We start from the raw sequence: 24,069 nt of genomic DNA, 5'->3' as shown, positions 1-24,069 counted from the left end.
GGAGAGATCCGTGTTTGTCTATGGGCTAGACGAAGCTAAAGGGGAAACTTATGATGAAAGAAAGCAGGAGGAGAAAAAAGCGATTGAAGATATCATGAAGGTGATAGGCGAAGGGGACATGACCCAGGTGGCAAATTTTCGGAGAATTGGGTGGTTCACAAAGAAAAGGAATCGGCCTCTCAAAGTAATTTTCAAGGCAGAATCAATCCGAACCATGATCCTGCAGGAGAAAGCACGGCTGAGAGGCAAGCAGGAGTTCCGGAGTGTGTACCTCGATCGAGACAGAACACAGGACGAAAGGAAGACGATGAAAGAGAGAGTTCAAAAACGAAAGGAGAAATGGGAGGAAATGAAAAAGGAGAGCAGAATAACCCAGGATCAAATGGAAGGACAAGCACACCCCACAGAAACACCTGCAGAAGGACTCCAGCCACGACACCCCCAAGGCAACTGAACAATCCAAACCGACCATCACACACCGATCCCTCTGTTTCCACCCCCTGCACCACAGTTACAGTATTAGAACAGAAGCTGAAGGTTTGGTACACAAATGCAGATGGATTAACGAATAAACATGAGGAATGGCAAGAAAGAATCAATGAGAAGTCCCCAGACATCATAGCAGTTACAGAAACAAAACTCATGGAGACAATAACAGATGCAATCTTCCCACAAGGATACCAGATCATGAGGAAAGATAGAAGGGGCAGGGGGGGAGGTGGGGTTGCTCTGCTCGTAAAAAACAGATGGAAATTCGAGAAAATGGAAGGCATAGATGAGACGGGAGAAAGAGACTACATAGCAGGTACACTTCAGTCTGGGGAACACAAAGTGGTCATTGCAGTGATGCATAATCCACCACAGAACTGCAGGAGGCCAAGAGAGGAATATGAAGAGAGCAACAGAGCAATGGTGGACACACTTGCTGAGGTGGCAAGAAGAGCTCATTCCAGCAGAGCAAAGTTGCTGGTTATGGGGGATTTCAACCACAGGGAGATCGACTGGGAAAACCTGGAGCCACATGGGGGTCCCGAAACATGGAGAGCCAGGATGTTGGACGTTGTGCTGGAAAACCTCATGCACCAACATGTTAAGGACACTACCAGAGTGAGAGGGGAGGATGAACCAGCAAGATTGGACCTTGTGTTCACCCTGGGCAGCTCAGACATTGAGGACATCAAGTATGAGAGTCCCCTAGGAGCTAGCGACCACGTGGTTCTGTGCTTTGAATACATAGTAGAGCTGCAAGTGGAGAGAATAACAGGAGTTGAATGGGAAAAGCCTGACTATAAAAGAGGGGACTACATAGGGTTGAAGAACTTCCTGCGGGAGGTCCAGTGGGACAGAGAACTGGCAGGAAAGCCAGTAAATGAAATGATGGAATATGTAACAACAAAATGCAAGGAGGCAGTGGAAAAGTTTATTCCCAAGGGCAACAGTAACAACGGGAAGACCAGAACGAGCCCCTGGTTTACCCGACGGTGTAAGGAGGCAAAAACAAAGTGCAATAGAGAATGGAAAAAGTACAGAAGGCAGAGAACACACGAAAATAGGGAGATCAGTCGCAGAGCCAGGAATGAGTATGCACAGGTAAGGAGAGAGGCCCAGCGACAGTATGAAAATGACATGGCATCGAGAATCAAGACTGACCCAAAACTGTTGTATAGCCACATCAGGAGGAAGACAACAGTCAAAGACCAGGTGATCAGATTAAGGACAGAAGGTGGAGAACTCACAAGAAATTATCAGGAGGTATGTGAGGAGCTGAACAGGAGATTTAAGGAAGTTTTTACAGTAGAGACAGGAAGGGCTGTGGGAAGACAGCACAGAAGGGAACATCAAGAGGGAATATACCAACAAGTGTTGGATGACATACGAACAACTGAGGAGGAGGTGAAGAAGCTCTTAAGTGACCTTGACACCTCAAAGGCGATGGGACCGGACAACATATCCCCATGGGTCCTTAGAGAAGGAGCAGAGATGCTGTGCATGCCTCTAACCACAATCTTCAACACATCCCTTGAAACTGGGCAACTACCTGAGAAATGGAAGACAGCTAATGTAGTCCCCATATTTAAGAAAGGAAACAGAAACGAGGCACTAAACTACAGACCTGTCTCTCTGACATGTATTGTGTGCAAAGTCATGGAGAAGATTATCAGGAGGAGAGTGGTCGAACACCTGGAAAGGAACAAGATTATAAATGAAAACCAGCATGGGTTCATGGAAGGCAAATCCTGTATCACAAACCTCCTGGAGTTTTATGACAAGGTAACAGAAGTAAGACACGAGAGAGAGGGGTGGGTAGATTGCGTTTTCCTAGACTGCAGGAAGGCCTTTGACACAGTTCCCCACAAGAGATTAGTGCAGAAGCTGGAGGATCAGGCGCATGTAAAAGGGAGGGCACTGCAATGGATAAGGGAATACCTGACAGGGAGGCAGCAACGAGTCTTGGTACGTGAAGAGGTATCACAGTGGGCGCCTGTTACGAGCGGGGTCCCACAGGGGTCAGTTCTAGGACCAGTGCTATTTTTGATATATGTGAACGACATGATGGAAGGAATAGACTCTGAAGTGTCCCTGTTTGCATATGATGTGAAGTTGATGAGAAGAATTAAATCGGACGAAGATGAGGCAGGACTGCAAAGAGACCTGGACAGGCTGGACATGTGGTCCAGTAACTGGCTTCTCGAATTCAATCCAGCCAAATGCAAAGTCATGAAGATTGGGGAGGGGCAAAGAAGACCGCAGACAGAGTATAGGCTAGGTGGACAAAGACTACAGACCTCACTCAGGGAGAAAGACCTTGGGGTGACCATAACACCGAGCACATCACCGGAGGCACACATCAACCAAATAACTGCTGCAGCATACGGGCGCCTGGCAAACCTGAGAATGGCGTTCCGATACCTTAATAAGGAATCATTCAAGACACTGTACACTGTGTATGTTAGGCCCATACTGGAGTATGCAGCACCAGTCTGGAACCCACACCTGGTCAAGCACGTCAAGAAGTTAGAGAAAGTACAAAGGTTTGCAACAAGGCTAGTCCCAGAGCTCAAGGGAATGTCGTACGAGGAAAGGTTAAGGGAAATCGGACTGACGACACTGGAGGACAGAAGGGTCAGGGGAGACATGATAACGACATACAAGATACTGCGGGGAATAGACAAGGTGGACAGAGATAGGATGTTCCAGAGAGGGGACACAGGGACAAGGGGTCACAACTGGAAGCTGAAGACTCAGACGAGTCCAGGGACGTTAGGAAGTATATCTTCAGTCATAGAGTTGTCAGCAAGTGAAGTAGTGGAGGCAGGAGCCATACATAGTTTTAAGAAGAGGTATGACAAAGCTCAGGAAGCAGAGAGAGAGAGGACCCAGTAGCGATCAGTGAAGAGGCGGGGCCAGGAGCTGAGTCTCGACCCCTGTAACCACAATTAGGTGAGTACAATTAGGTGAGTACACACACACACACACACACACACACACACACACACACACACACACACACACACACACACACACACACACGCACGCACAAAACAGGCTTAGTAACTTTGACAGTTGGTAACTAATATTGGAACTATTGTTGGATGGATGTATTGTTTCTGAGTGGTGAAGAAAAGATATGCAAGTTTTTAATGGGTTCAGTGTTTCACTCTGTGTAGAGGTTTATCAAGTCATCAAGATCAATTGGTAAAGCTTTACAGAACGAAACATGACTTGTTAAAACTTTACAGAACAAAGTATGAGTCGTTAAATTTCTACATAAAAAGCGAAATGTTGCCCCAATAAAACTTTTTCTAAAAACGGTCCTCTTTTTTCATGATTGTTATCAGCAGGTGGTCGCTATGGCGTGAACCAGCTGGGAGGTCACTATGCCAATGGGCGACCTCTGCCAGCTGTGACCCGCTGGCGTATACTCCACCTGGCGCTTCTGGGTTACCGCCCATGTGATATCTCCAGACACTTGCTGGTCTCCCATGGGTGCGTCTCCAAGATCCTGGCCAGGTTCTCTGAGACGGGGTCCATCCTGCCTGGAGCCATAGGTAAGACTGTGGTGGTAGTGGTGCTAATGACGGTGGTGGGAGTGCTGATTGTGGTAGTGGTGTTGTTGTTGATGGTGGCGAGGATAATGGTGATAGCTCCCTCGCCTTCGTAACTTTGTGTGGCTAATCAATGGTCCAAATCGGACCAAAACGTTGTAATAAGCTTCTTTCTCCTGTGTGCGGGTTATCTGTGTAATGTGGTGTTGATGGTTTAGAAGTGATAATGGTGTTAAATTTGTTTAGGTTAATGCCTTGTAGGTAAATACTAGCTGCTATCATTGTCACATTATATCTATTATTGTTATCATCATTTTTAATAGTTAATATAGCTGATTTTTGAGTTAAACTCTTCACACGAGAGTTTCCTCGCTCAGCACTAACAACAAAGGTGTCAGAACATGCATCGAGAAGAATAGCTCACGCTGCAGGGGCTGAAATAATTCACAAATAATCCACACTTAAGAGAGGAAACTTTAGACGTTTCGGTCCAGGAGGGACCGAAACGTGACTTCATAATTGTCTAGGGCGGACTGTAACGCCGCCTACAGTTTCCTCTTCTAAATGTAGGTTATTTGTTGTGTCAAAAATTAAGTTTCCTTGCATAATTTTAATTTTATATTCATCTAGAAACATTAAATTTATTGAATTCTACACTGATGCGACTACATTGCTTAATAATCGCCTCGCATGTAAATTACAATGTCATGTTCGCTCTAAATTTTAAAGCAATTATTCATTCCTCTTTCACTCTCTTTTGTGTGGGCGCGCATTCATAGGAGGCAGCAAGCCACGCGTCTCAACGCCTGGGGTGGTCGCCTGTATCAGGGAATACAAACGTCAGAACCCAGGCATGTTCGCCTGGGAGATCCGCTCTAGGTTGGCCAGGGATGGAGTCTGTCCCCACGCTCACCTTCCCTCTATATCGTCCATCAACCGGATCCTTAGAGCTACACACACACAGACTAGTGGAGTAAGCGCTGATGGCGGCGGAGACGGCCTTTGTCTTTCTGGTCGTATCTCCAATATGTCTGCGTCGCCTCCAAAGGAGCCTGGAAACTTTGTATCCTGCCCAAGTGATCAGAGTGGTGCAGCCACTTCGAGTGCGAGTCCAGCTGCTGCTTCAACAAGCGCTTTCTTCCCTACATTCTCCAACTCATCAAAATATAAGACGGATCAGCCAGTGAGGGCCTGCATGATTAACAAATCTTGCAGTATAAATTTCGGCATTACCTTAGATAAAATGGACGCTTCAGCCATCCCCACCATTATTGCCACACCAGAGACTTTGAAATTTACTACCAACGCCACCAGCGATTCAACCAGTAGATGCGAAGATGAAACTGGTAAGGTTGAAGAAGCTTCCATCAATGATGGTGAAATCAGCGCAACACAAGAACCTTCTCACATACATAATACAAAAAGTAAACATAGAAAATTCGACTTCAGTTCCCAGAGGAAACGAGATCTTTCCAGTCAATATGTTCTACAACCTCACTTACCTACTTCGAGTGGCCATGATACTGGAGGCAGCAATAACGTCGCTGCTGCTGATTCTTGCGTACCTACGAAGAGAATGAAAACCTTAAGTGGGTTAGGATACCATTCTCCATACGGTGTACTCGGTTGGAAAAGTTCGGCAGAAAACTTCAGCAGAATTTCAACGAACTTAGGGCCAATAAAAAATAACTCATTAAATTTCAGTGTACCAACCGTTATTCACAGTACTCGCCCTGTTCTTCATGGTATACAGGAAGCTAAGGCTGAGAATATTGGCTATAACGTCCTCGGAGAACTTCAACCAGCTCTTATCTCTAGCACATGGCCTCAGAATAACCTAGATCGTAGTTTCGTGATTCCCCAAACATTTTCGCAGCCATTCCCCAGGCCTGACGCTACTAGCTACTCCAGTTTCTTACAACCAGCTCGTAATCTAAGTACATCTAATACAGGAAGTTTGGGGATATTTTCATCTTCTTTTGATGACTATTTTAACAAGTTTAATAAAGAGGTAAGCTCTTACAATGCAGTTACAGTCAAACATCATCAGATTCCACCATTTACTAAGAACTGGATCGGTGACACTCACGATAGTGATGAATCCTTACAGAACACTTCACATTCTGGGACAATTTGTGAAAAAGAAGATCAAAGAGGCCAAGAGAGACAAGAAAATTGCAAATGCATTTGGGGAAGCTCATGTTTTCCCATCACGAGCCCTCAAGTGGACTCCCAGCAACAAAATATTATTCATAAAGAAAGTTCTTTCTTCCACGTGGACATTCCCATGTCATACCATAACACACTAGAACTCCCAAAAGTAAAAGCCAACTTGTTAGTCTCTGCGAGTAACAGAGGTAAACAAAAATTCTTGAAATCCATACAGGGAGGTAAGGATAGCGAACAAAGTTTCTCGGAGCCTGGCTCATGCACTTCCAAAAGAAATAAAGATCCAAAGTTGGATGATATTACAACGAGCTCTTCAACATCCGGGCCTTCCACTGTCCTAAGCGGAACCACGAAAGCTATTTGCAAGCCGTCTTGTAGCACAAGTCACGGGGACGAGTCGAACCATGTTAACTCTCCGAGTGGCGATCTTGGAAAAATTTATAATCTAAGCGCTGAAGACATAGAAAATAGTAGTTTTCACAATAATTCACTAAGTTTTCATGAATTTTTAGATGATGCAATATTGTCTACTGTTACGGATAAAGCCGACAGAGAGTTTTCAATCTCTAAGTTATCCCTTCAATCTGCAGAATGTGAATGTCGTAAGAAAAGCACGACGCAAACTTCACAAAGTTACAATATGTTTGGATCCTGTCCACCTAACAACGCTCAGTCTTTATCTATAAAAGTGAAACCGTTTTTAGAATCGAATAAACAGAAAGAATCGACTGACACCGAAACTGCAGTTGTTTCTAGTACCTTAACCTCTTCTGTGGTGAGTACAGTTGACATAAACATTTCTGAAAGTGACTTTTACATCAATGAAAAACAATCAACGTCCGACTTGCTAAAATCAAAAAATGTTCCTTGGGAGATTAAGGCCGGCATTTCTCCCCAAGAAAAGGTAGTTCAAGATAAAATAAAAATTACAGACAGACCATCAAATTATGCAAATTTTAATAAAAGGTTAAAAGACGACAAACAGGGAGACACGGAGGGAGCAGTTGATAACGATAGAGAGGAAGACGATGATATACTCGTAGATATCGTAAAGCTTATTAAAGGTAATGAAGATTCTGACAATACCGGGAAATTAATAACAATACCTGATCATGTATCAGAAAACGGCAGGGAAGTTACTACAAAAATTAAAGAGAGCTTTTGTTGCGTCTCTCCAGCAGCATCGCCAAGACAGAGAACCCCAGCTCCATCATCACCATCATCACCATCATCAACACTAGTTTCTTCACATCAATCTCCTCTACTTACCGATATAAACACTGTCAATCGACCGTTTACAAATAAAGGTTCTGGTGAAGACAAGACTAGTAGTGAGGCGGAAGACAAGACTCTACCCAGGAAGCCTCAGACGTTCATGATCAGGGACCTCTTAGCTCAGTGAGAATTAAATTCGGAAAGAATACTGGAGAAACGGGGAAATAATAATATGGAATGACTCTGATAATGACGATTTTGAAATAAAACTACACAGAGACGTAATTTTTAGTATACTTTAACATTGTTCTTACTTCTACTAAGTACAAATAGTATCATATTGGATAGGACATTATTATTTACGACCTAGTAAAATTAATTCTTTAGTGATTCAGAATCCCTTGTTTCAGCGTCATTATTTATTATATTTATAAGGAAGTGCTGAATTCGTATGCTATAGAGCTCCTGGAAAAATGGGAAGGAATTAGGTTTGATCAGAGGAAGAGGAGGGTAGCTTCACTTTCTTGGATCAGGAACCCATCGCCAGCATCAAGGCAATCCCCCTTAAGAGGCGCGTGAGTTTCCCTGTTTCCTAATATCATGTTTATTTTTCCCCTATAATCTACCTTATCCATAATAACTATCGCATTTGCTTTGTCTGCTTTCGTAAGGTGAAGTCTAGGATCCTTGCTTAATTCATGGTATAACTTAAATCTTTGAGGACAGTTCGCCTGTTTTCCTTATTGATTTTTTATTGGAGTTATGGGGGTGCATAATAAATATCTTTATTATGCACCCCCATTCCCATTCTGTAGGCGGTAGTCAAAGAATTACAGAGGTACAATAGGCGCGCGATTCTGTGTTCGGATAAATAACAACTTTTTCACTATCACTGTAGAGGTTAAAGACTTACTTTGAGATTGTTCTTAGCACTATATTCCTACTGGTGTACACGCCAACGTCAGCATTTTCTAGTAAGACCTCCTGCCACACCTTGTGCGTCTTTATGCTTTCCGTATATAATGCAATTCCTCATAACAATATCCGGGCAAGGTAATTTTCTATCCATCCCTGACAAATTTTCCTGCAGTGAAACCTACTCCGACAGTTTCTCCTGCGGCAAGTAGTGTATGAATGGTAGTCTGTATCTCTAGCTATTTACATTCCATGATATGACAGTGCTATTAGAATAAGTGTGTGTGTATTCACCTCTGCAGCAAGCTTATTTATAAATACCTCTATTTGAAATGCTAGGATCGTCGACCGACTTGTCAAGGTTTCTTTTAAATGCCCTAAAATATTCTTGATAGATACTTAGAACCATATATACGTACGTACCAACTGAATATCTTGTCCGGTGTCAGCAACTCCCTGGGCAACCGTCTTTCGGTTTAGTACCAGTATGAGGCTGAGGACTTTTTTAATAATATCTTTTATTTCTACAAGTACATGTACAAAGTATACAGGCCTAGCTGACATCAATGACATACTGCTATATGGAAAGCCTCTTGTTATGCAGAGCATTTCTGGCAAATTAAGTCAATTTCGTTCCAGGATGCGACCCACACCTGTTTTACTGATGGGTGAATATGGACAGCAAGTGTCTTATGGAAAAACGTCCTAATGTTTTCCAGCCGTACCGGGAATCGACCCCCGGACCTCAGTGTATGAGCTGAGTATGCTAGCAATCCGTTTTTGGACTGTGCCCCCTTGAGACCTTCCAGTTGGTCTCCGTGGAGGAGCTACTTTACTTAATACCTGCACACAGGTTAGCTGAACTTTTTTCTCGTAATTGGCTCTCACCAGATGGTCCTGGTGTAACAACTGATGTGTTGTTTCTCCCCGCCCCTTTTTCACACTCTCCAATGAACCCTTTGTGACCCCTTTACGCTTGACTGTTTGCATATAAGATTTTGCAGGAATTTACTGTTCTTTGAAAGGCTGTATTTATGTTATGCCTTGTTCTTAATGAGTGTACATTCTTCCCTGTCAGACGGATAGTCCCGGTTAAATGTGTTGTCGAGCCCCTGAAAATTTCCACGGTGTCGTGATAGTTCTGGATATGTCCATCTGCTCGACTACAGTACGTGATAGGCTCGCGGCAACATCATCCATTGCGTCTTTAATGGTCATTGCTAAAAACGTACCAAAGTTCACTTTTTTGACAAACGCAAAACGTACGTGATCCAGAAGGTCAAAAATTGCATCGCGAGTGTTGTGGTCATTGAGTTACAGTCGCTCGTTCATCCTCTTCCGGGATTTAGCGCTTAGTTATGATTATAATAATAATAATAATAATAATAATAATAATAATAATAATAATAATAGTCACCCTCTTCCTGTCGTTTCCCTGGTATGCAGATGTCATCCTCCAGTCCGACATCCTCCTCTTCCTCTACCAGTTTACCTGTTGATGCAGGTGTTTACCTGAGTCCACATTCAGGGAGACCACATTAAAACTACCTTAAGAGCTAACGTAGTTGGGAGAGAACAGCAGATACGACCGTCGTCAACCAAAGACAGCTAAGAGACAAGTCTCATGGTCTTGGCTGAAGTCTCCCACGTCAGGCTGACTTTTCATCGCATGAAGTACAAAACTTTGCCTGTGTGACGGAATAGAACAAGGAAACATACATTCATATAAAGTAGCATAAAAGCACACTGATCATGTACCTCATTTGTTTTAATAAAAGAGTGAAGGCCTTGGCCATACAATGTTTAATACTAATAATAAAAAGTAATATTATTGCATTCATGGGGAAGCGCTAAATCCGTAGGGGTGATATAGCGCCTGAGGGGAATGGGAGGCAATCAGATTTAGCTCAAGGGGAGTGTGGTTCTAATTCCCTGGATCTAAAACACTCCACCAGCATCAAACACGAATTGACCGCTTGTTTTTATTTTTTTAGATAGTACTGTATATCAAGAAGTGCTCAACCTGTAAAAGTTGTTCAGGACAAACGAGTGGTGGAGGCTCCATCCTCCACCTGAGGTGGTGGCTGGAGTTTGATAAGTCAGGTTGTTGGTGACAGTGTTATAGTCTGCAGATAAACAGCCTATCAAGAAATATAAAGTATTATATTCACGAGGAAAGCGTTAAATTCGTAGCAAAGAGGTTTCATCAAAGGGAAGGGGATGGGGTAACTCCATTTCCACAAATCAAGAGCCCATCAAGGCACCACCTTAAAGAGCCACACTGGTCAACTGTATTCGCAGTGTCCACGAAAAGCGCTAAATCCGAAATTCACATGTTCTTCATTATATTCGGGACAGCGCTAAACCCAGAGGTCACATTATTAGGGGTGAGCTTTAAACCCGTAGGGGACATGTGCCTGGGGCATGAGCTGGCTTCAGGTTCAATGGAAGGATGGGATAAGTTCAGTTCTTTAGATCAAGAGCCCCTCGTCAGCCTCAAGAGGCCAGAGGTCACTTGAAGTGCTAAACTTGTAGGGATTGTGAAAATTTGTCTGGACTGCCTCCATGCGAGTTGCCTACCCTAGCAAGCTCTGTTGACACCGAGCCCTGAGGCTGGTACCTCAGCCTCACAAGTGGCTTATAGGACAGATTTCCATAAATGACTGATGTTGCAAGAAATCTCACCTGCATGCACGTATAAAGGACTAACTTACTTGGTGTTGGAGAAAGTATCCCGGTCTTCAACCTCCCTAAGCTTTAGCCCCTCTGGACTTCCCTTCCCTTCCTGTTTCTAAGGGGTGTGTATCCCCTAGTATAACTATGCAGAAATAGACACTAGCTTCTAAGCCTTACGGAGTGGCGCCAGTACGTACTGGTCATGGGCCGCCTGCCTGCACAAAGACCCACAGTTCAACTCACTCGCAATTTCCCCCAGAAACTGGCCAGAATTCTGAGAAGGAAAGGGATGTCTTGTCGTACCGTATGGGCCTGACGGATGTCATCTACGGTACGTCGAGGTGCCTCCACCAGATTTTCCCAGGTCTAGTATGTGAAGACACGTGGGGGCGCTGCCTGCTGTTCACGGCACTTGTTGATCCGGTGGTGTCTGATCTTAGAAGGAGGCACTGCGGTCTCAAAACCCCGTGCCCCAATGTTCAAACTTGGGCTGCCAGTTCTCCCTGGCTAATATAACCTAGTGTTTGCCTACATTACCGGCCTATTACTACCTTCGTTAAGGTCTTAGGTCTACATTATTATTATCTACATTTGCCTCAATAGTCCTAATATTAGTTCACTAACAGTATAAACTACCTACCTCTTCCTCGAAGGATAAATCTATCAATTAAATGTACCTTCCAACCACCTTCGCCAACCCGGGTGTGTGTGTGTGTGTTTTGGGTGGGTGTAAGGGCCACCCAACCCAGCCATCCCATCCGTGACATGTTGGGATCTTCATACGACGTATCTGTCCTGTGGAACTTTAGGACCGAATAAATTTCCACAGGGGTCATACAGTGCCTGGAGAGAGAGAGAGGCTATCAAGTTCGATAAATCAGCGAACAGTTCTAATTCAGTGGATCAAGAGCCCCTCACTGGCATCAAGGAACAATCCTTGAGGGTCGCACTTTTGCCATATAAAATTCACGGGAAAGTGCTAAACCCGCAGCAGAATCTGCCTGCTCATTGCCCAGAACATCAACATGACCAGGAACCCAACAGAAAACGATTTCTTTATTTTTGCTAGTAATGCGGCATAACCAAAGTTGTATACGAAGAACTAGGGGATGAGGCGAATCAATTCTTTTAATAGCTTGCAAAGCACAAACTTTGAAGTAGGCATAGATGTAATATGGATGTTACAAAAAATGTGATATCTAATGATAGAGATCTCCAGTGAATACTAGAAAGGTCTACCCCTCCAGCATCCAGCCTGTTACTGGGTTTTTGTAACAAGTAGCCAGTATCCTGGTCCAATTATCCATTAGAATTTAATAGTAATATTCAATAGTGCTTCAGGATTACAACTGGTAGGCTACTAAAGAAATTAAAATTTAAGAAGTTTATTAATAAAGATAAAGTTGTCTAGGTGGACAATATCAAAGTAAATCAAAGTAATCTATTTAATATAATATAGGATGCAAATTCCTACACTTCTCTCGTATACAGTAGTATTATGCTGAAGTCACATATCATATCTTTATGGCTTTTAAGTACCGTCTGGTACATTGTCAGCATTTAAGAGCATAATACTAATATGTATATACAGTGAGTATGTGTATAAGTGCTCTAAGTAGTTCGCTATGTCTCAAGACTCGATTAGACTTAACCAGTGACTGACTAAAAGTCCTCACATAGACTAACTTCTTGACCAACCTGGCAATCAGAACAGCTTGCTTGAACAGTAAAACAGTTGATTCGCCGAACAGCAATATAACAAGCAGCAACAACACAGAATCAGGAACAAGGAGATAACATAACGACCCTAAGTAGGGACCATCTGCAGATCCTCCACAAAAGTCACAAAACTCCCATACTACTGAATCTAAGTTCAGCATAAGAAAATCCCCGACTGTGACGGTGCACAGATACCAGTACAAATTAGGTCAGAAGCTACGGCTCAGGACCTGAGTTTCTCAGAGTGTCAGTGTGACACACAACCTCAGTAAAACGTTGAAAATCACTAAGTCTAGGTTATGCTCTGTGAACAGAGTTACACAGAACTAACAAGAGAGTGACAGAGATGATGTTCCAACAAGGGCCAGCTAAGGAGAGCTGGAGAGGGAGGTGTTGTTGGAATCACCGTCAAACAGAGAGAGAGAACTAGCAAAGAAAAGGCGGTTCTCTCACCCAGGTGAGGTGTGATCACCCCACCCTGATCACGTGACTCTCCGAGGACTGCTGCTGCCCAGCAACTACAGAGAAGTCGACAGCGAAAGAAGCGGAGTGGTAGTTACAGTAGTTAGACAATGCTGTCAGCTATTAAACACTCTCAACCAATGAGCACTGAATAAGATGTAAATGTTACATCCTACCTAATAATATAACTAAGTCAAATAATATAAAGCAATATATTTACGATTTAGCTAATATCGCAGATATCAGTAATATAAAATTATATGAACAGGTAATATACATTATATACATTGTGACCCATTCAGGGGTTGCAATAGATAATTGCAATGAGAATGGCATACAATTCAGCTGTAAAAATGCTAGCCGAGTCTAATAAATGACCTTGCACCACATCATCAGTGTACACTGCAACAGCATGAGAATGAGATCGGAAGTGATTAAGAAAAAGAGAGCGAGAAGCAGCTGTAGGGATTTGGGCTTTCGCACACGGCAGGGGGGAAGAACAGACACAAACTGTCAGAACTTCCCAAAGGAAAGTGAAAGTTAGATGTTAGACGAACATATAAAGGGGGCAGCTGAAGAGAAGACAAGAGCGATTAATGACAAAGAGAAAAGGGACGGATTAAATGGGTGGCGAACAAATGGACTTCTGCTAATGTTCGTTACTATCCTGTATGTGAAAGGACCTTGATGGTCATGAGAGCAGACAATATAGTGGAGGCAATGAGCATCATGGTGATCGTTCAAGGATGGGACATTTACTTCTGCATAGAGGCCGACGGGTGAAGAGCGAAAAGCACCTAGACATAAACGTAATCCCTGATGATGGATGGGATTGAATTTAGAAAGAGTTGCAGGAGAGGCCGCAGAATATATCTGGTCACCATAAACTAGCTTCGATAAAATTAGAGTTGAATGCAGTCAAAGGAGAGTTCGACGATCTACTTCCCATGAAAGATGAGTGAGGTTTGTAAGGAGGTTCAGCCGGCTATGGCAAGTTGCTTTCAGGGAGGTAATGTGAGATTTCCAAGACATCCGATGATCAAACAGTAGGCTGAGAAATCTGACCGTAACAGATTCAGGGATTCGTGAGCCATATAGGTACAATGGAGTATCAGGGACGATTGAACGTCTGGTGAAAGTAATTGTGTTTTAGCACTAGAAAATTTAAACCCATGAGTAGTGGCCCAATGGGAAACAGTGTTGACAGCATTCTGGAATGAGACTGCTACTAGGCGACAGTCAGCACCTGCCCAAGCTATGGTGAAATCATCAACATAGAGTAATGAACAAATATTAAATGGGAGAACAGATGTCAGCTCATTCATAGCAAGGAAAAAAAGGGTGGTGCTAAGGACACATCCCTGAGGAATACCTTCAGCTTGGACAAAGTCCGGGGAAAGCAAATTACTAACCCGAACACGGAAATGTCTCTCAGACAAGAAGTTTGCAAGAAAAAATGGCAGAATGCCTCGGAGGCCTAAGGAGTGAGCTTGGGCCAAGATGTTATACCACCAAGTAGTGTCATATGCCTTTTCAAGATAAAAAAAAAAAAAAAGACTGCTATAGCGGAGTGGTTACTAGCAAAGGCATTACGGACATAGGTATCTAAACGGAGTAAGAGGTCAGTAGTAGAGCGGCCCTTAAAAAAAGCCATGTTGACAGGGGAAGAAACTCGTGTGTGTCTCTAAATACCACATCAAACGTCTATTTACCAGACGTTCCATCACCTTGCAAACTGCACTGGTAAGAGCACTGGGGCGATAGTGTGAGGCATCATGTCCTGAAGTACCTGGTTTATGAAAAGGTAGAACTATGGCAGATTTCCACAGCTGGAGAAGAATTCCTCGAGACCAAATAAGATTGAAAAGACGTAAGAGGACTGTAAGCGCTGACGGATGCAAATGCTGATTATTATTATAATCAAGGGGGAAGCGCTAAACCCGGAGGATTATACAGCGCCTGGGGGGGGACGTGGAAGGCATTCAGGCTTAATTCGGGGAACTGGAGCACAGATCCAATTCCCTAAATCAAGAGCCCCTCACCAACATCAAGGAACCTTCCTTGAGGGGTGCAAATGCTGAAGCATGCGAATATGAATGCTGTCAGGCCCAGCTGCCGATGATCGACAAGCGGAAAGTGTGGACTCTAGTTCTATAAGTGTAAAATGTACATTATAGGGCTCTTCTCTGCTAGAAAAAAAGTCTAAGGGCAGTAACTCTGGCAGGCTTGGAGGAAAGAAACGGGGGATATAGATGGAGCCCTTTAGAGATACAGACAAGATGATTTCCAATTTCTGTGGCAACTTCAAGAGGGTTTGCAACTATGACACTGGCAACCCAGACAACTGGAGCAGGGTCTGGAGAGAACTTTCCACTCAGTTTCTGCACTTTTTTCCAAACTGCACTCATTGAGAAAGCAGAAGAAATGGTAGAAACATAATCTTGCAAGCAAGTGCATTTAGCTTCAGGGATGACAAGTCAGGTGACCGCTCTCGCCCATTTAAAATCAAGGAGATGCTCGGTGATCCTGTTGTAACGATATCGGCCCCATGCAGCATGTTTCAAACGTACTGCACGAGCACAAGCAGGAGACCACCAAGGCATTTCTGAGAATGCTTGCTCGAGGTTTGAGGTATAAAATGTGAAGCTGAGGTTAAAACTGAGGTGGCAAATAAGTGTAACAGCTCATCAGAAGAGGACGAAGAAGGGACCTCACTAAAAGCAGTTTGGCGCGAGTGCAGATCCTAATTCGCATGTTCAAATTGCCAACGTGGGTTTCGAGGAGGGTGAGAATATGAATGGGAAGTGATTATCAAATGGTATACAATACCGACAGGTTGGTAGATAAGACACATAGGCAACATTTAGGCAACTTTATTTCGAAACGTTTCGCCTACACAGTAGGCTTCTTCAGTCGAGTACAGAAATTAGGCAGGAGCAGTAGAGATGTGAAGACGATGTAATCAGTTCATCACCCTTGAAGTCGTAGATTTGAGGTTGTCAGTCCCTCAGCCTGGAGAATTCTGTTCCAAAGTCTGGAACTAACTGAAGATCAAGCGACAGTGTAGAGACTTAAATACTGTCGGAAGGAGAGGTGCAGAGTAGTAGTAGTGAGAATGTAGCCACTGAGAGGTCATGTCCCTCTCAGATCAAACAGTTCTCACTTGAAAAAGTTGTCCAAGGTGTTTTCTCTTCTGTACCAAGATGCCATTGTGTTGCAGTGTCTGACATAGTGATTATCAAATGGTATACAATACCGACAGGTTGGTAGATAAGTTGTTAGGTAAGACACATATGCAACAGTTAGGTATTTCCATTTCGAAACGTTTCGCCTACACATTAGGCTTCTTCAGTCGAGTACAGAAAAGTTGATAGAAGCATAAGAGACTTGAAGGCGATGTAATCAGTCCATCACCCTTAAAGTTTTGAGGTGGTCAGTCCCTCAGTCTAGAGAAGAGCATTGTTCCGTAGTCTGAAACAATATGGAGTTGAAGTGACAGGATGGAGCCTTATATAGCGCCGGGAGGTGAGACGTAGGTCACTTTGGCAACATTTAGGCAACTTTATTTCGAAATGTTTCGCCTACACAGTAGGCTTCTTCAGTCGAGTACAGAAATTAGGCAGGAGCAGTAGAGATGCCATTGTGTTGCAGTGTCTGACATAGTGATTATCAAATGGTATACAATACATACAGGTTCCAGACTTTGGAACAGAATTCTCCAGGCTGAGGGACTGACAATCGCATCTGCTAGAAAAATGACAGGATGGATAATGAGAACCTTCAAAACTAGGGAGGCCAAGCCCATGATGACACTCTTCAGGTCACTTGTTCTATCTAGGCTGGAATATTGCTGCACACTAACAGCACCTTTCAAGGCAGGTGAAATTGCCGACCTAGAAAATGTACAGAGAACTTTCACGGCGTGCATAACGGAGATAAAACACCTCAATTACTGGGAGCGCTTGAGGTTCCTAAACCTGTATTCCCTGGAACGCAGGAGGGAGAGATACATGATTATATACACCTGGAAAATCCTAGAGGGACTAGTACCGAACTTGCACACGAAAATCACTCACTACGAAAGCAAAAGACTTGGCAGACGATGCACCATCCCCCCAATGAAAAGCAGGGGTGTCACTAGCACGTTAAGAGACCATACAATAAGTGTCAGGGGCCCGAGACTGTTCAACTGCCTCCCAGCACACATAAGGGGGATTACCAACAGACCCCTGGCAGTCTTCAAGCTGGCACTGGACAAGCACCTAAAGTCAGTTCCTGATCAGCCGGGCTGTGGCTCGTACGTTGGTTTGCGTGCAGCCAGCAGCAACAGCCTGGTTGATCAGGCTCTGATCCACCAGGAGGCCTGGTCACAGACCGGGCCGCGGGGGCGTTGACCCCTGGAACTCTCTCCAGGTAAACTCCAGGTAAACCTCAAATCTACGACTTCAAGGGTGATGAACTGATTACATCGTCTTCACATCTCTACTGTTCCTGCCTAATTTCTGTACTCGACTGAAGAAGCCTACTGTGTAGGCGAAACGTTTCGAAATAAAGTTGCCTAAATGTTGCCTATGTGTCTTATCTACCAACCTGTCGGTATTGTATACCATTTGATAATCACTATGTCAGACACTGCAACACAATGGCATCTTGGTACAGAAGAGAAAACACCTTGGACAATTTTTTCAAGTGAGAACTGTTTGATCTGAGAGGGACATGACCTCTCAGTGGCTACATTCTCACTACTACTACTCTGCACCTCTCCTTCCGACAGTATTTAAGTCTCTACACTGTCGCTTGATCTTCAGTTAGTTCCAGACTTTGGAACAGAATTCTCCAGGCTGAGGGACTGACAACCTCAAATCTACGACTTCAAGGGTGATGAACTGATTACATCGTCTTCACATCTCTACTGCTCCTGCCTAATTTCTGTACTCGACTGAAGAAGCCTACTGTGTAGATGAATGGGAAGTAAGGAGGATAGGAAAATGATCGCTGTCATGTAAATGTGGGAGCACAGACCAAGTAAAGTCAAGTGCAGTTGACGCAGAACAAATAAAGAGATGAATACAAGAGATTGAGTGCGAGGGTCAAAATGGATGGGAGTACCAATACTTAAAACATGGAGGGTAAGAGAAGTGAGAAGAGCTTCTAACTGATCGCCTTGAGTCACAGTGAGCCCCCCCTCCCTCCTAGAGGAAATGATGAGCATTAAAATCACCTAATAACAGAATAGGTGGCAGTATTATTATAATCAAAGAAAGCACTAAACCGACAAGGATCATAGGTAGCGGTAAAGAACAAGAAACGCAGCATCTAGGATAGATAATGCTCGAGAAGTGGATTATTATTATAATCAAAAAGAAGCGCCAAGCCACAAGGACTATACAGCGCTGCAGGGCAGGAAGGAAGTGAGGGCATCAGGTGGCAAAAGGGAGATGGATGAGCAACAGGTTACGGATAACAGCGGGGCAGTGGATGGTGAAAGGGTAAAGGGCAGCAAGAGACTGAACCAGAAAGGGCTGAGGGGAGTGCGAAAAGTATCATCAGAGTTTGTGGAGTAAATTAGTCGTTGTCAAGAAGTCAATGAGAGAGTCAGGATTAAAGGAGGGTCCATCAGCAAGAAGGGAAGGTAAAGAGAGAGTAGTAGAACGAAGACGACGTTGGAGGTAAATTCTGCGTGCTCGTTGATAGAGAGGGCAGTCTAACAGAATGTGGCTAATCGATACTGGAACTTGACACTGCTCACAGAGAGGAACAGGGTGCCTCTCCATGAGATACCCATGAGTAAGACGAGTGTGGCCAATGCGAAGGCGGGAGAGAGTGGTCTCCCAACTTCGGCACTGATGACAAGAAGACGGCCAGTAACCTATGCTCGGTTTAATAGAATGAAGTTTGTTACCGAGCAGAGTTGACCAACGTTGTTGCCAACGGGTGCGAAGGTGGGTAGCTATTGCAGCAAAATAGTCCAGAAATGGTACACCTCGATAGGAAATTGGTAGGTCATATACTGCTGACCGCGCAGCAGTGTCTGCCTGTTCATTGCCCTGTACGTCGACATGACCAGGGACCCAACAAAAAACAATATCTTTATGTTTGGTAGAGATACGGCGTAGCCAAAGTTGGATACGGAGAACTAGGGGATGAGATGTATCAAATTTTCGTATAGCCTGTAGAGCACTAAGGGAGTCTGAGACTACTACAAATGATGACACAGGCATAGATGCGATACGAATAAGTGCTGCAAGAATGGCATACAGTTCAGCAGTAAAAATGCTAGCTGAAGATAGTAAATGCCCTCGTACGACGCTGTCCGGAAACACTGCTGCGAATCCGACGCCGTCTGAAGACTTAGAGCCATCTGTGTACACAGCGGTGGCATGAGAATGGGAGTGGAAGTGATCAAGAAAAAGAGAGCGGGAAGCCACCGTAGGCAGTTGAGCTTTCGAGCAAGGGAGTGAGAAAGAACAGACCCGAACAGCTGGAACTTCCCAGGGGGGTAGGGAAAAGTGAGATGCTACATGAACATATAAAGGTGGTAACTGAAGGGAAGACAAGAGTGAATGTAGGCGAAGAGAAAAGGGACGGAGCAAACAGGGGCGGCGAACGAATAAAGAATGTCTACTAATATCGGTGACCATTCTATAAATGGAAGGATTGTGTAGATCGTGAGAGCGTACATAGTAACGAAGGCAATGGGCATCACGGCGATCAGACAAGGATGGAACATTTGCTTCTGTATAGAGGCTCTCAACAGGGGAAGAGCGAAAAGCACTAAGGCACAAACGTAAGCCTTGGTGATGGATAGAGTTAAGGCTAGAGAGAGTAGCAGGAGAGGCCGCGGAATAAATCTGGTCACCATAATCGAGTTTCGATAAAACGAGGGCTGAATGTAGGCGAAGCAGAGTTCGACGATCAGCTCCCCAGGAAAGATGAGCAAGGGTTTTAAGAAGGTTTAGCCGGCTGTGACAAGTTGCCTTCAGAGAGGTAATGTGAGGTTTCCAGGTTAACCGACGGTCAAAGAGAAGGCCTAGAAACCTGACTGTATCACGTTCGGGGATACGGGAGCCATAGAGATACAAAGGATGATCGGAGATAACAGAGCGTCTAGTGAAAGTAATTTGGTGAGTTTTGGTACTTGAAAATTTAAACCCATGTGTGGTGGCCCAAGTGGAAACACGGTCGACCGCATGCTGGAGAGAAACTGCAATAAGGTGACAGTCAGCGCCTGCACAAGCAATAGCGAAGTCATCAACATAGAGTGATGACCAAATATTGGGTGGAAGAACAGAGGCCAAATCATTTATAGCAAGGAGAAAAAGTGTTGTGCTTAGAACACATCCCTGAGGGACACCTTCAGCTTGGACGAAGTCCGGGGAAAGAACATTATTGACTCGAACACGGAAATGTCTGTCAGTTAAAAAGTTCTTAAGGAAGGATGGTAGATTGCCTCGGAGGCCTAAGGAATGGGCCTGGGCCAAAATATTATACCTCCAAGTTGTGTCATATGCCTTCTCAAGGTCAAAAAATATGGCAATAACTGAGTGATTATTCGCAAAGGCATTACGAACATACGTATCCAAGCGTAGTAAGGGGTCTATGGTAGAACGACCCTTACGAAAGCCATATTGACTAGCGGAGAGACTGTTGTGAGTCTCTAAATACCACATTAAACGTCGATTTACGAGGCGTTCCATCACTTTGCAAACTGCACTTGTAAGAGCGATGGGGCGATAGTGGGAGGCATCATGTCCTGTAGTACCCGGTTTGCGGAAAGGGAGAACAATGGCAGATTTCCACAGCTGGGGAAGAACTCCTTGTGCCCAAATAAGATTGAAGAGGTGTAAGAGGACTACAAGGGCTGACCGATGTAAATGTTGTAACATACGAATATGAATGTCATCAGGCCCAGCTGCCGATGATCGGCAAGCTGAGAGCGTTGCCTCCAGTTCTTGAAGTGTAAAAGGCACATTATACTGTTCTTCTCCGAGAGAAGAAAAGTCCAAGGGTACTAACTCTCTGGCAGACTTTGAGGAAAGAAACGAGGGGCATAGATGGAGCCCTCGGGAAATACGGACCAGATGTGTGCCAAGTTCAATGGCAACGTCGAGAGGGTTTGCTATATCAACACCAGTGACCCGTAGAACAGGAGCCGGGTCAGGAGAGTATTTACCACTCAATTTCCTCACTTTTTTCCAGACTGCACTCATAGAAGAAGCAGAGGTGATGGTGGAAACATAGTCTCGCCAACAAGTGCGTTTAGCTTCACGGATGACACGGCGAGCGATCGCACGCTTCTGCTTAAAATCAACAAGTCTCTCAGCGGTTCTATTGTACCGGTACCTGCCCCATGCAGCACGTTTCAAACGTACTGCACGAGCACAAGCAGGAGACCACCAAGGCACGCACTTCTGAGAATGCCTGCCTGAGGTTTGGGGTATAGAATGAGAAGCTGCGGTATAAACTGATGTCGAGAAGATGTGTAGGAGCTCATCAATGGAGGATGAAGAAGGAACCTCACTAAAAGCAGTGAGGTGTGAGTAAAGATCCCAATTTGCCCGATCAAATTGCCAGCGAGGGCTACGGAAAGGTGGTGAATAGGAAGGAGAAGTAAGAATTATCGGAAAATGATCGCTGTCATGTAAGTCTGGTAGAACAGACCAGGTGAAGTCTAGTGCAGTGGAGGAAGAGCAGACTGATAGATCGATGCAAGAGAGAGTATGAGTACAAGGATCAAAATGGGTGGGAGTACCCGTATTTAAAACATGGAGGGGGTGAGAGGCAAGAAAAGCCTCCAACTGAATGCCACGTGAGTCACAATGAGACCCCCCCCCCAGAGGAAATGGTGGGCATTAAAATCACCAAGTAACAGAAGTGGTGGTGGTAAGGATGAAACAAGAAAGGCAAAGTCTGGGATAGAAAATGCTCGAGAAGGAGAGAGATATAAAGAACATATTGTAAACCACTTATTCAAGTGGATACGGGCTGCAGTGTAATGCAGCGAGGTATGGACAAATAGTTGACAGTACGGAATATCATTGCGTAGAAGAAGGGCACTTTCATTAAAGGTCCCATCTGAGAAAGGATCCGAAGAATACAATAAATTATAGCCTGAGATAGGTTGGAAAACAGCCGAGTGTAATTTTGGTTCTTGTAAGCAAGCACCAACAGGGGAAAACCTGGAAAGCAACATCTGAAGCTCACCCCGATTACCCCTGAGGCCGCGGATATTCCACTGTAAATAGGCCATGATTGGCGATGAAGAAAATATCAGGAATCTGTAGGTAAAGGCACCTACGGACTAGAGGGGTTAGAAAAGTCAACGTGTGGTGGCATTGGAAGATGTTCAAGTAGCGAAGGAACGGAGCGTTGCGAAGAATGGGGTTGTGAAGATGGAGGAGAGGGAAGAGAAGGAACAGGAAGTGAATCAGTGTCCATTGAAGGTTTAGTCTCTGCAATATATTCTGAAATGGCTTCAAGTGTTTCTGAATTCAAAGATGTATGGGAGACCATATTGGAGATAGGAGGAGGAGGGTGAGTAAAGATTGGGACAGTAATGGACTGTACCAAAGTAGAGGGGGAGGGAAAAGTGTAAGGGACTGGAGATGAAGTGTGGGGGGGGACAGAAGAGGCAGAAACCTGGGAGGTGACAGAAGAGGGAGAAACTTGGGAGGGGACGGGGGTGGAAGGCATAGTACGAGGAGGAGGGTGAATCTCCACACTTGTAATAGAGCCAGAGAGAGGGGAAGAACTAGGTACAGAGACTGGAAAGGTAAAGTGTGGAGGCGGAAGAAGGGAAGGAAGGGGCAAAGAAGATTTGAGCAATGTGGATTTTTTGGACTTCTGAGTAGAGGGGCGATTGGTATTAGGTGTCGTACGAGGTCTTGTCGATACTGGGGCTTGTGAGGAAGGACGCGAAGATGTGAGAACAGACTGAGTTGTAGTCGGGACGTCAGAGCCAAGGACAGCAAAAGGATTAGATGCCGTAGTGGCTATGGGAGGGGTAACAACAGAGGAGGCTGCAGAAGATGGGACCCCAGAAGTGGGGGGACGTTTGGAAACACGAGAATAAGAAACACGGGGTAGTCTCCCTTGGAGGCGGAGATGAGTAACTGCCATAGCATAAGGGAGACCTTCTGCCTCTTTGAGGCAACGGATTTCACGTTCATTTAAGTAGACCTGGCAACGGCGGGAGTACGAAGGGTGAGCTTCATTACAATTAAGGCAAGATGGAGGTTGACTGCAAGATGTATTAGAATGGTCGTCGGCACCACAGACTGGGCATTCGGCCATAGATCTGCAATATTTCGCTGGGTGACCAAAACGCCAGCAATTTCTACATTGTTGCGGTGTAGGTATCACCTTTCGAACTTGTAACCGATGTCCCGCGACATATACAGAGGACGGGAGTTCTCGGCTGTCAAAAGTTAAACGAGCCACATTGCAAGGGTAACGTCTCCGCCCCCGGGCAGGAAGGACATAAGTGTCTACTTTGAGGATTGGGAGATCCTGGAGTTCCAGCTGTTCAAAAATGTCATTGCCACATGACTGGAAATTCTGTTGGACTATGGTATGGGGCAGAATGACAGTACCACTACAAGAATTGAGAGAAAGATGTTTTTCAATAGTGATAGGAGTAGTATCGATATTCGAAAGGAGAGAAAGATCATGAGCTTGGGTAGCATTCTGGACAGTGACGATGCGCGTACCGCTCTTGAGAGCGTGAAATGAAATATCTCTGCCAACATGATGCAGGAGCGCTTTGGCAATACTATGGTCAGAAAGGTAGGCAGAAGAAGAAGTTGGTCTTAAAGTAAAGAATTTAGTCCATTGTGTGGTCCGAAACTGAGCGTGGAGAGGGAGTGCT

At 44.6% G+C, this 24,069-nt stretch overlaps 1 protein-coding gene across 1 annotated transcript in view; it reads left to right on the top strand.

Annotated features, from left to right (window-relative positions):
* Positions 1-7,701, top strand: part of LOC138854516 (uncharacterized) — a 484,295-nt gene extending 476,594 nt beyond the window's left edge. Inside the window, exons 4-5 of the mRNA XM_070098286.1 lie at positions 3,843-4,049; positions 4,826-7,701. Coding sequence (XP_069954387.1) covers positions 3,843-4,049; positions 4,826-7,617 — 2,999 coding nt within the window. The 3' untranslated portion in view covers positions 7,618-7,701. The remainder of the gene's footprint in view (positions 1-3,842; positions 4,050-4,825) is intronic.
* Positions 7,702-24,069: the final 16,368 nt, after the last annotated feature.

This window comes from Cherax quadricarinatus, chromosome 61 (genome assembly GCF_038502225.1).
Source record: "Cherax quadricarinatus isolate ZL_2023a chromosome 61, ASM3850222v1, whole genome shotgun sequence".
Taxonomy (NCBI): domain Eukaryota; kingdom Metazoa; phylum Arthropoda; class Malacostraca; order Decapoda; family Parastacidae; genus Cherax; species Cherax quadricarinatus.
The sequence above is the reverse complement of the archived record's forward strand: the minus strand, read 5'-3'. Positions and strand labels throughout refer to the sequence as shown.